The following is a 13,223-nucleotide window of genomic DNA, read 5'->3' as shown; positions in this document are numbered from 1 at the left end:
TGTTCTCAGGCGCCAACGTTAAGGGGCATTTGTGGTTCGTGGCCACCTTCTCAACAATCTGAATCACTTTAATGTTTCTTAGAAATTTTCAAGCCCCAGCGGTCTTAAGATTGACGGACACATCCCCCACTTCCTCAATCATATCTCTTGACACAGGACTGTGAAGTACTGAAGATCCCGCTACTTGGTTGTTGAGTTGTGCCAGATTGGCGGAGCTTCTTGCCTGAAGAAAAGCGCTGTTAAAAGAAGTCTCAGCCACATTTCCCGGCGAGACATTACCACTTGTGGTGTCAAGGGCAATGCAGCCATTACTCATGAGCATAGAGCAATCAACAGAAAGTTTGCTCTTTTCCTTATTGCTCCCCACGGATAGGGTTAGTACTTCTGCAGTCGGTTGCATCAATCTGATAACATCATTTGGCACCTGGCAGAGTGCAAGCAAAACGGGGTTAAGATTTGAGGCATCAGACTCCAAGCCCCAATCAGTTCCTACAGAGTGCGGACATACTGTCAGAGGCTGGGTTGGTTCATGAAGGTCTATATCTGTGGCAATTGGACAAAGAGGATGTAGTCGCAATGGTACATCCCTGTAATTATTTCGGAATAAAGCCAAAGCCTTTTTTGCGACTTCAGCAAGTAGCTTTTTGTCAAGGGCGTCATTTTGTTTTTGATTATTCACAGATGAAAGTAATGTTAACTTGTGAGTAACCTCATCTTGTTTGTTTGTCTTAACTGCAACTCTTCCAGATGTACTAATTTAGAGTTCATTAGGGCTACCAGAGTTGTTAAGTCTTAAGTGCTCTCATTAATGCACTCGTATCATTTTGTAAACGGCACCATTGAAATAGCCATTGAAGAAGTCAAAAGTGCTTGCAGTTCATTAAAAGGCACATGGTCGCATGGAGGCACTAGAGCCCCTAGACTGTGAGCTGAGGCTTTAGTGGGCTGTTTATGTTGAAAAGTGGCCATATTTGATCTCTGAGGTCGAATCACCACTAGGTCTCACATATGATGAATTTATTACCCTGTGATGATTTTGTAGTTGAGTGCTCAAATAGCTGTTAGATCTTTTTTGTGGATCAAGCACAGTCGATAAATAGGTCGGAGCTGACTCAAGATTGCCCTCGCCTTCACTTAGTCTCGGACGTTTGTATGTAACACTTGCCCAAATATCCTCATTAAAATTTGAGAGTTTGGTGCTGTTTCTCTTTAAAGGGGTTCTGGAGACGGGCTAATTTCCTGGAATTAGATTGTGAAGTTGGTTCGGTGTACGGGCTTTGTTTATTAGAAGCAAGTTCTGTAATACCTTATTTACCACATCTAGAGAGTTTCTTCAATCTGAACTTGCTTCAACTGCAGCTGTACGGCCCTGCATCACATCAGCATCAAAGTCTGTAACAGCACCATTAGGAGATCTGAGTGAGCTATTACAAGGTAAATTATGGTAATCCTGCATAGAAGCATTACCAGAAGCTTCCTCTTGAGGTCCCTGGTCGTCACAGGCAACAAGCACCTGGCTCCTCGGCGACGAGGCACAGCTCGCCGCCCCATTCCGACCTCCAGAATCAAATGACGCGTCGCCCCCACCGCAAGCAGCGAGAACGACAGCTCCACCAGCCAAACGAACAGCCTCTCTGCTGTCCCACACATCGCCGCCCTCTGACAAGTCACAGACCAAGTCTGGACGGTGCAGCTCGCACCCATCATCGGACACTGCAGACCACCCAGACGAACCGTTGGCACCAGTGGGCACCCCCAGTGCAGGGCCCACCCCTCTAGGGCCGGCAACCACAAACCCACCATTACAGGCAGCCATCCACGCAGCCAAAACCCGCAGAGAATCCGGCGCCGCTCCTCCGCCCCCTCTACCGGAAACATCATGCGAGACTGCACAGCCGCCTGCAGAGTTCCCCAAAAAACAAGACCAAGCTCCAACGGCGGCCGGGACACACTCAACTCAGTTCCCACACCACCTCCCATGGTAAGTCAAGTAATTCCAATAGATGTAATGTCTGTGCTCGTTTCATGGAAAACATTTGTGTCAGTGTCAGTATCACAAGTAATAACATGAATCAAGTTAGAGGCTGAAGTATTGTGCTAGTGTACCTGTATGCGCGGCACTTCTGGGTCTGAGGCGCAGGAATGGTAGCGACTGGGTCGGGACTGTCTAGATCGCTCTGCCGTGACGTCCTCATTCCTAATGCATCGCTTTATTTGCGCTCGAGCCCGTGGGGAAGGCAGCGTAGTATTCGTAGTAATCATAATGTTGGTTTGCAGTTCAAACAGATGTTTAAAAGCTTTGCCTCGCCACCGCAAAACAGCACAACAGCAAAGTCTTGCCCTTTCTCCAAGGGCTTATGCCGCAAGGGCGTTGAGGCAGCCTTTAAATAGTCAGCTGACATGGCTGACTCGATGTCTTGTTAAAGGCACACGCACCTCTGGATATTGTGGTAATATGAAGTAATGGAGATGATCTCACCGACCCGTATTGCTCTTCTCTCACGCACAGCTGAAGACAACACAACAGCAAAGTCTCGCCCTTTCTCCGAGGGCTTATATGTACAATTGTGTGGATCCGCCACATGCACAGATGATTCGATGCCAGCTGAAAACCACCACTCAGAGCCTACAAGGCTCACTTTTAGGCATTCCTATCTTGGAAAATAAACAAACAGCATATCTAGGTGTGCTCCATCAAGCTGCAATTGATGGACCGCTGCCGGCCTTCACTTCCCTGGGGTACATAGAAGTGTTATAACCTTGTTGCCTTTTGACACGAGTTCCTCCTCAACACCCACTTACTGACAAAGATTTTCAGTGGGCATTTAGTGTTTCAGCTCCCTGCTAGCTGGCTGTCTCGCCAGGGCTTTTCAGCTCTTTCAGTTGAAAGTGGCTTCGGGGGACCCCAGCAAATGCCTCATGTTGCCAGTCAGTAGTTTTGTAACATGGCAATATATTCCTTTCTATATTCCTTTTGTTCTGGGGCTTAAAATGAGCGCTTTCAAATGCTCGTTTTACAGCTGCATTTGCTGGAGCCCTTTCAGCGGTCACTTCCCTCAGGTATACAGAATTGTTATCACCACATTGCCTTTTAACACTGGTTCCCCCAAATCAGCCAACTTCTGACAAAGTGGGATTTTAAGATTTTCAGTGGGCATTTAGTGTTTCAGCTCCGTGCTGGCTGGCCGTCTTGTGATAATCAGTGGCTATTAACTCCTGGCTGTTTTTCTTTGTCTCCATTATAATGTATGCACCCAACGGTGGCCTGAGACTGTTTTCCGCTCTAAGCAATGGGGAGCCCCCAACCGTCATGTTGAAATGGGCCCCAACTCCTCTTCAGCCAGGCCTAGGTAAAGAAAACTTAAGTGTTATCAGGTGGCTAGACTGGCCTACATTGAATGTTTGCCAGTCTAGCCAGCAATAACACTTATGGTGCACAGTTGGTCTGTATATATGTTCCGTGGCATGTTTTTCTTTTTACTGGCTGTGAGTCCTTATATGGTAATGCTGGCCCAGATGCCTTTGGGTTCGGTGCGCTTTACAAATGCCAAATAAATAAATAAAATATATTGATGCAGCCTGCATGGACATGTATGGGAACAGCCATCATGAACATGTTTTCAAACTGGCACATGATGTGGGCAAAGGCAGCATTAAATGCAATGGAAAATGCTCCTGTGCATATTTTGTGACTTACATCTACTGGGTTTGTCCGTGGGCTACCATACAAAACCAATTGCAAACTCTATGGCTTTTCACCCTAATTCATAAACAAAGTGCTGTAAAATGCACCATTTTAATTTGCTTCAAAACAATTTTGGGGGCGGGAAACCTTCTCAAGCACCCCTTGTTTGGGCTCCCTCACTGTGCTCTGTCAGTCCCACATAATTTAAGCTTCTCCAGTTCAAAAATTCATCAGCTGCCACTGAACATCATCTACCTGTCACTGTGTATGATGTGTGTTATAATGCACTCAAAGGGGCAGGGCGCTCCTCCCTAAAGCTGGCATCACGCACCACCCGCCGTCATGCCATCCTATATATATTTATGCATATGGCAAAATTGTTATTCTGGGGGGAACTTGTCTTCAGTACAGAAACATAACTGCTGTAGTTGATTTGCTGTCATAATAATGAACCATATTTGGGTTGCTCCACACAAACTCAATGGGAGATTTCTTGCGTCTTCTGTTTGCGGCGGCAACGCTGGCCCAGTGCAAAAAATGATATGGGGGCCTCACCAAACGTTTTGCCCCGGCCCTCACCACACGTTGTGACAGCCCTACCATTACCCAGGATGTAGAATCGATTAGGAATCAGTCATTTTTTACAGAAGCTCACCCATATCTCCCACAGCATGAAATCACAGGCCATATACAACACATACATATAACACATATAAGTATTCGCGTCAATGCAAGAGAATGCAGTTTGCAAGAAGCTAAGACCCAGCACATAGGGTCGGAGGCAGGATAGATACACTCATGAGGAAAGGAAGGACATGCAAGTCATGTTTCCAACGAAAAGTTGCAAAGTGAACTGACAATGTGTAGTCCACAATGGTGAGAATGATTAGACGGTGCCAATCGCTTAGGTCAGTGGGAAAGCATGTAAGAGGCATAATTTCAATGGCACACTGTGCATTCATTTTTGGGCACTTTTGGATTGATTTTATTACATGGGGCAGGACTTGCCTTACAGTGCTAACTAAAATATAATGTTCTTTGCTATAGAGATTATCGTATGAATCTTACACTCTTATTGGTTTAACTTCTGTGATGTCACTCCACATGATGTCATCAGTATTAAAGATCATGTGATGTCCTATGGGCAAAAGGTTGTGTGACATCACTACCTACAATGCCATCAGGCATGTGATAGCACTTCCACTATGCCTGGTATTTTGATGATTTGTTATCCTTATCAGCTCCATTAGTTCTGACTGATTCCTAAAGCTCTTTGCAAACCGATGTTAAAAGGGGTAAATAGTATGCCAATGCATTGAGAAAAATGTTCTGTGTCTCTGGCTTCTAGGCAGTTGCTGTACAAAACTCCCTCTGTTTTGCTTGGTCTGTCTCTCACCCAGTCCCTGTGTTTGCTGTGGTCCTCCCACCCCACCACATTTTGCCCTGAACTCAGTTTGCTACTCTCCTTTATTCACCAAATCCATCTTGTTGCAGGGTCTAACACAGTATAAACCTGTGCTCTTCTTCATCACCCAAGGGGAGTCCTCCAGCGGGGTAGCACAGCCAATGGACGGCCTTGGTGAAATCTGCCACAGGTTAGTATACACCCAGTTAATCTAGTTGTTTTCTTTATATTCATTTTTTTTTTTAGATCAACCGGTTTTGCCTTTCATATAATTTGTTCAATTTGGAGGAGGTCCAAACACTGTGGATCTTAAAATTACGAAATTATACAATAGAGTTATGCTATTAGGTTTTATACTGTGCTCTGCTGCTATCGGTATGGTCTCTTACTTCTACGGGACCTGAAAAAGAGGGGGTTTGTGAATGATTAGTGGAACAGCAGACAAATGAAACATGGCGGTTCTGTTATGTTGGTGGATTCAGATCTGAAATAACCTGGTTCTGCAAGCAGGACTGTATCTAGGTGGTTTGTGTCAAGAGCACCTGGGGTATCTGTATCTGCACAGAAGACTCATGTGCCTGGAACGCAAGGATGTGTTTACCAATACTATTTTACACAAGATTGCGCCTTGAAACACATTGTGTATAGGCGCATTATAAAAACCCAATAAAATTTAAAAAATAAACAAGATATTGAGAGAGTTGTAGAGTTGTGGTGTTTGATGAGTTATAGAATAGCTATATGTGGGTGCTTTTGATATGTGCATTATGAGGTGGATTGTAGAATGTGTGCATGTTAGTGTGGGAAGCAACCTTTGGAGACCCTGAAGAGTATTTGGTATATCCTCTTTGTTATAGCTTTGTTGCTGGTCTGGCAATAGGGCACCGCAGGAGATTGTCATTGTGAGAATTCCAGAGCACCCTGGAAAGGGCTGGTAATCCTGGTAGCAGACAGCATGTAACGCCTTCTGAATTACAGTAGTGCAAAAAACAAGAAAAAACATCCAAAAGCAGACACAAAAAGTGGTTCAGGTCACAATGGAGACATGGAGACTAAATAACAATGGAGCAAAACAAGGTAAGGCATCCAGGAGCAGACCAAATTGAGGGCACATTAAAGTAGGATAGAAATAAGAAGGGAGAAGCAATAATTAAGGACAGGTGCAGACTTGAATGGCACCAGTGCATGAAAGAAATAACCAGAAGACATGTCTTCTCTGTCTACACTCCAAAACTCTGGAACCCCCACCCAATCAACATAAGACTCCCCCCCCCTCACTTCTACAGTTCATGAAGTAGCTCAAGACCATCCTTGTTGAGGAATGGCTTCTTCAACACACCCTACACTCCCCACCAAACCTGGGTGATCTGATCCCCACTGTTTCCTCCACTGGTTGACAAATTACCCACCTTCCCCCTCCCCCGTTGTTAGCTCCCCACTCTCCTGTTTCTCTGCTCCCCTTACCATGTTCTTCTCCCTATGATTCTAAAGTGCTTTGTTGCTTCTCAAAGCAAGGTCTGAGCTCAATAAATTCTCTAATAATAATAATAATTATTATAATAATAAAAGATAACGCTGGTAATACCTTTTAGCTGCCAGGAGGGGGAGTAACTCACAGTGAAACAAAGCATTGGCGAAAAACATCCAGAAGTAAAAACAAGTAGGAACTCCGAGCAGGAAATAACAATGGATCTACATTACAGTGGATGGGGGAAGGTGTTACCATTTTTGCAGATAAAAGTGGGAACATCCAGGAATTAACCCACTATGGGCACATGCGTTTTGGAATATCCTGCAGAAAAACATCAGGGTGTAGTTAAGAACTGGATCAAGCAGTGGGAACTAAGGCACATGCACCGTTGGAACTGCTACCAGCACAAAGACGGTGGGGTAATCTTAGATAAATAATCCCATGGCCTTGGTGTGATGAATTGTCATCTTGTGATGATGTGAAAGCTCTATTTCTTTTTTTGTTAAGTAATAAAATGGTGCAGGTTATTCTTTCTCAGAAAGGGTTCTCTACCACTCAGAAAGCTCTGTGCTGCATAGTGAACACACGTGCCCTGTTCCATCAGTTTCCTGATCAGCAGCTCCTGCTCTTCACTGTCACAGACCAGGCTCAAAGGTTAAATATGCCCTGTTTGAAAGGTGCTGGAACACAAAAGTCACTGCAGGCAGAGGTTGCAGTTGAATCTGCACGTCTGCTCCAAAACCATACTGATTGTGTAGGCTATCCATCTGGTGGTTGGGTAATCTCTAAGAATATGATTGGTTTTGGTATGGTGCCTGTTAGCCCACACAATTATTAAAGGCCACATTAGATTTGTAACATACTCATGTCAACCCTGTATCCCAAGGTATTGAAAGGCTATGCAGATTCCTCTCATAGGGCATGTCTCTGCTGCTAGTAGGACAATAGTTAGGAAAGCTATCTCTTCAATCTCTTTTGTGGTTGGATAGCCCCTCTCTGTCCCAGGAAACTCTCAGAAGGAGGTCTCCAGAGAACCATGCTTCAAAGAGGCACACCCATAACAATAGGATCAGCCTCACACAAAAGTGCTGCTTACCGAGAGGACTTTCAAGCTTCAGGCTTGGCAATGGGTGAAGTTAGAAGAGTCAGGCAGGGATTGGATCCCATAATAAAGGCATGCCTTTATCAAATACCCTGTTTCCATTTAACTTCATTTAACTTCATAAGGAAGGGGTCACCCACTCCTTCTTTGATTTCTTTGATTCCTTTCGTCCTTTCCAGAAGAACAGAAGAATTAATTGGACTTCTATTGGAAGTGCTGTCCATTCCAATGGCATCTGCCAATGTGGCGAAGACAGAGTGTTCCAAGGCAGAGGCAAACTCTGTCCCCTAACCACCTTCAGGGAGCAGATTGGATGACTAGCTGTTGGACCAAGGCCTGCACACTGCCCGTTGCACCGGTATCCAGTTCCTCCCAGTGCCAGCTAGCCCCTGGACTGCCACAGAAGAGTAAATGGACTCACCCTGAGAAGCCCAAAGAAGCAGAACTCCTGTTTTCACACACTTTGAACCATCACCAAACCAGTTTAACCATGTTCAAAGCCTTTGACACTCTCACCAAACCTTTTAACCTCTCTTTTGCATGCATTGAACAGGTCAGTGCTGCATCATAGCAGTAGAGCATGGGGCTGATTCATGGAACAAATGTGCGCCGAGATTTGTGGCTCAAGCGTGCGATTCATGGAAGGCCCTGTGCGTGTTTTCCCCGGGATGTGCGCCAAATCCGCGTGTGGCGCACACGGACACACACGTCACGCCGTGTGCGACGCGCACAGCGAAAGCGCACAACCTGTAGCGCACACAGCAAAAAGTGGGTGGAACACGCGGAATGGGGAAAAAAACGTGAAAAAGAAGGGTAAACTGAGGAAATACTGCTGGGAAATACACAGAACGCCCACACGCACGCGAACAATAGGTATTCATGGAATCGAATACGGGAAACCCGTGCACGCCAAAAGACACGCACAGGCGGAAAAACGTCCGCCACACAAAGGCAGGCGGAAGCATCCCTGCGCAGTATAAAAGTGCGCACAAACAACAAACATGTATATACAGCTACGATGAATGTCCCATTTCTCGCAGCACTGATCGTGGGAGACCGCAAGAGGAAGAGAATAGCCAGAGCCCGCATTTCTTTGCCCAGGACCAGCCTTTTTGGGATGTCTGATGACCAGGTCTATGCCAGGTACAGGTTTCCACCCCATACCATCCTAGACCTGGTCAGGGAGTGGGAGGATTACCTTACATCACCCACCTTGTGCTCCCAAGCACTGAGCCCCTTGGAAAAGGTGCTCAATGTCCTGCATTTTTTGGCCACTGGGTCATTTCAGCGGACAACTGCCATAGTTAGGGGTGTTTCACAGGCCACGCAGTCACGCTGCCTACACCAGGTGTTGGCAATCATGACTGCGCGCTCCTCAGTCCGCAGGCACATATACATGCCCAGAACACCCGCAGAAAGGCATGCCGTGGTCCAGGACTTTGACAGGGTGGCACACTTCCCCAAAGTGCTTGGTGCCATAGATTGCACCCATGTGGCCCTACGTCCACGTAGGGCCACTGAGCACATCTATCGAAAACCGCAAGCACTGGCATTCCATCAATGTACAGGTTGTTTGCGATGCCCATGGAATCATCACCTCTGTCTATGCAAACGATCCTAGGTCTACCCATGACAGTTTCATATACAGAATGTCCACCCTAAGCCGGGACCTGGAAGCTGGGAAGCACGGCGACACATGGCTCGTTGGTGAGTACAAATGTCTGTGCACATGCATGCATGTCACACACAGACAAATACACAAACCCAACTAATCACAACCATTATGACCTCCCCAGGGGACAGTGCCTACCCTCTGAGCAACCACATGATGACGCCAATACGGAACCCCACTGTTAGAGAGAATTCTCTGTTAAGGCTAATTTCCCAAACCTAGTGAGTCCCCCAGCAGCTTTGCTGGATTCTCGGGGTTTATTTTTTTCTCCTGCTAAGAGTGAGACTCTTTTTCTCCCACTCTTACACATGATTTGAGATATCCTTTGACTTTGTAATGTGTTTTATTGGCTATGGGGTCTTTTACTCCATAGTGCTTCATGTGTTTTTCATATGTGTGTTACACAGCACCCTCCGTGCCGTAACACAGGGGTGCCATAGTGACCCCCAAACATAGACTCCGTACCCTGGGACTGACTACTGTCTCCCAGGGCATGTAAAGTCACCATTGGCTTTACTAGTCCTAAATTGTGAACAGAACCAGTACAAACCATCATATTGTGGATGTACTGGTAGGGGCAATTTGATTGCCCCTGGGTCTGTTGTTCGAGGGGGCACTGTCCAGTCCCCCCTGAGCAAGTTTTGGCTGGTGGCAGTGGATACTACTTTTTATATTCGACCGCAAATATATTCCTATGGGATTTTCCCATTGTTCGAGGCTAATACTTTTTAACATAGCCTCAAACATACCGCCGGTTTATTTATTTAATATTAATTCACCGGTTGGTATTTTTTGCCAGGACTCGGTTCCAAAATGGCGTTTGTGTTCGCTTCTGTGACTCCAACCCAAGTCGAGCCCTTTGTTCCACTTTTTGGCAGGCTTCTCCACAGAAGCCTCCAAAAGTGGTGCCACTCTGTCTGGGTACCACAGGGGGTGTGGGAGGTGGTTTAGGCACCCTGGACTGAGTTGCCTCGGCAACTCAAGTCGCACTCTTGTGTGATTGGCCAAGTGATGAGCCGCCTGGCTCACCACTTAGCATGTTTGATTGACAGCTAGGACTGATGAATGTGGGTTTTCTGCATAAAAGCAGGCCTTTGGGGACTGGGACTTCAGACGTCGCCACAAGACCAAAGAATCCGAAGAGGGAGAAGCTGAGCCGACCTGCAACGACGACACCACCGGTGGAGCCCTGCTGAACCGACTCACCACTTCTTCCAACGACAGAGGAGATCTTCATCCCGAAGAGTCTTCTTCCTTTGACTGGTGGGGATAACCAGTTTGCCCGCCTTTTCGCCTTCCCGGATCATCTCGTGGCTGCCTTGCCTGTGCCAAGCACCCCGGCAACCGGGATACCATGTTTTTCCACTACCGCGAATAAAAGGGTAGTACCTTTTTACCGGAGAACTCCGCGGCTGGTTTCTTCCCTGGCAGTGCAGCGACCTTCAGATTTCCTCCACGTCGAGACCATCTCTTCCTCTGGATGACGCCGTGACTTGCACCTGCTGCCAGGAACAACTGCCCCCGCTGGAGGATTCTCTCCACTTTTAAGGTACTGTGTCCGCCTGGCCTCCCTCGCAACTGTCTGTGTGGGGTGACTCTTAAAGCCTCAATTTACCACTTGGGTTGGCCCTAGGCTGGCTAACTGAACTTTTCTAAACTGAACTAAGCCTTTTAAACTGTGTGATCTTGGGCGCATTGGTGTTCTACTCTCTCCAAGAGGGAGCCTGGCCTCTGAACTTTTTTCTCACAAGTAGACTTTGACTTTCCTGCCTTGCTAAGTGCTTCTAAAGGATTGTGTTGTGTGCTGTTCCTAATTTCTGCCTTTTCCCACCCTTTTTCTTAAACTTATTGGAGTGCCATCTGTAGTTAAGCGCTCACCTCTGTCTGGAAATAAGTGGTGTTAACTAAGACTTGTCCAATAAGGAATAAGGGATGTATATATAATAATAGTGACTGTGTTTTTGAACTTACTTATAATAATAGTGCTAGAGTGTTTTCTAAGTGTGTCTTTAAATAAATAATTATATACTTGATACCAAAGCTCTGGTCAGTGTTTGCTTGTGCTACTGTATTTTGGTACCTATCTTGTATACTCTATATACTGTCTAACTATTCTTGAGAGAAGTCTGGCTGCTCAGCCACAGCTACCAGGTAAATCTGGGTGGTACAGACTGCTACCAATTGGGTTTAATGCCAACACCTGTAGTCTTAAGCCTTTTGCAGTGGTCCCTCAGGGAACTGTACAGGTTTCTGCCTAACACCCACCCCAGGTAAGATACAACGCTGCCCATAGGGCAACCAGGGGCATAGTGGAGTGCACATTCAGAGTGCTGAAGTCATGCTTTCGCTCTGGCGGCCAGCTACTATATGCATCCCCAGTAGTGTGCAGGATCATTGTGACAGCATGTGTCCTGCACAATGTTGCAACACGGCGGGGCATACCGGTGGACATGGTGGTGCCCCCACATCCCCAACCACAGGCACAGGCGCTGCTCATGGGAGGGGAAAGGGCACGTGGCGAGACAGCCCGGACCCAGATTGTAGCCACATTTTTCACCTAGACTCCCCCGCCTGTGGAGTGCACACAGGCCTGGCACATACCAGGTGACAATCGATGATGACAAAGAGACAGTCAACTGTCACAACCTTACCACCCTGAGAATGTTGCCACGGTAGTGCCACATTGTGTGTATCCTTAGCTACTTAAACATAACCAATCCTGTGTGACCAAAAGGAACACATGCAAGGTGTAAATCGCACCACCCCCCTGCAAAACAGGCCATGACAATCAGTGGTATGTCACCCAAAACCTCCCAAACTACATCACCCTTGTTGGCCACACCATGACATGGCATACAACAGCAAAAGAGGAAACCAAAAGCACAACACATGACCAATTACATACGAAGTGACACGTGATAAATGGAAATAGGCCTGAGACAATCACACCTGACATGGAATCAGATGAAATGACTGACCAACAACCTCCCACACATACAAAGTCACACACAAATGCATGCCACCAGCGGTACCATCAACAAAAGACAGAATGCCTGTTGGCATGCACATTGGCCAATCCAAATCTGCAAATCCCTAACCTGTGTGCTGTGTGTGTCTCCTGCAACACACCGCTCAGCACACAGCACAGTGAGCAGCCATTGTGTTGGGGATACACCTTGAGCATCATATAAAAAGGACAAGCAACAAAAAAAACCTACTGATGCATGTACACGATCCCCAAATGGTAAGTGATCATGCGCTGCAGCGACACAGAATGCCAGAGAAGGCAATCTGTGTGCACGTGTGGGCATAGAAGGGTGGTTGTATATGTGGTGGAGCATTATGTAAGTGTGTGGGTCAGTAAAGACATGCACTGAATACATCCATGTGAAATGAAGTGACCCTCAGTGTCCTGTACACATCACATGTGAACATTGGCCATGTGTACACCACAGTATGTCAAACCACAACAATCCCCTGACACCTGAAAAGTAAACCCAACACAGGAACAGCCATTGACCAGCAGAACACATCACGTACATAGTACCCCACAAAGAGAATGTCGGAGAGTGCCCAAACACTGTAGCGCAAGCGTACTGTCCGACAACAAAAGGCCCTCTCTCATTTACTCATCACCATGACCTTCATAAGAACTTTGTCTGGGGTCCGTTGACTTCTTCCTTCTAGTCTACCTGGCTTCAGGATCCCCCTACCCCTTGGTTTTCTTTTTCTACCTTTCATGTAAATAGGGTCCAGCCCCTCAGAGGCCACCTTGACTGGTAAAAATACCAAAATCGCAGTGAACTCCAAGGAGCCAAACCACCAAACCAGGGGAAAAGCCTGTAGGCACCAAAAAACCCTGGAAGAGTCTCCAGTAGATGACTTGAA

The 13,223-nt window shown here is 46.6% G+C and overlaps 1 protein-coding gene across 1 annotated transcript in view; it reads left to right on the top strand.

Annotated features, from left to right (window-relative positions):
• AGXT (alanine--glyoxylate aminotransferase) overlaps positions 1 to 13,223 on the top strand; it is a 1,153,507-nt gene that overhangs the window by 586,077 nt on the left and 554,207 nt on the right. The window contains exon 4 of the mRNA XM_069618136.1: positions 5,180 to 5,280. Coding sequence (XP_069474237.1) covers positions 5,180 to 5,280 — 101 coding nt within the window. The remainder of the gene's footprint in view (positions 1 to 5,179; positions 5,281 to 13,223) is intronic.

Source organism: Ambystoma mexicanum, chromosome 10, assembly GCF_040938575.1.
Source record: "Ambystoma mexicanum isolate Mex_15411 chromosome 10, UKY_AmexF1_1, whole genome shotgun sequence".
In the NCBI taxonomy this organism is placed as follows: domain Eukaryota; kingdom Metazoa; phylum Chordata; class Amphibia; order Caudata; family Ambystomatidae; genus Ambystoma; species Ambystoma mexicanum.
This window is presented reverse-complemented; position numbering and strand designations above follow the sequence as displayed.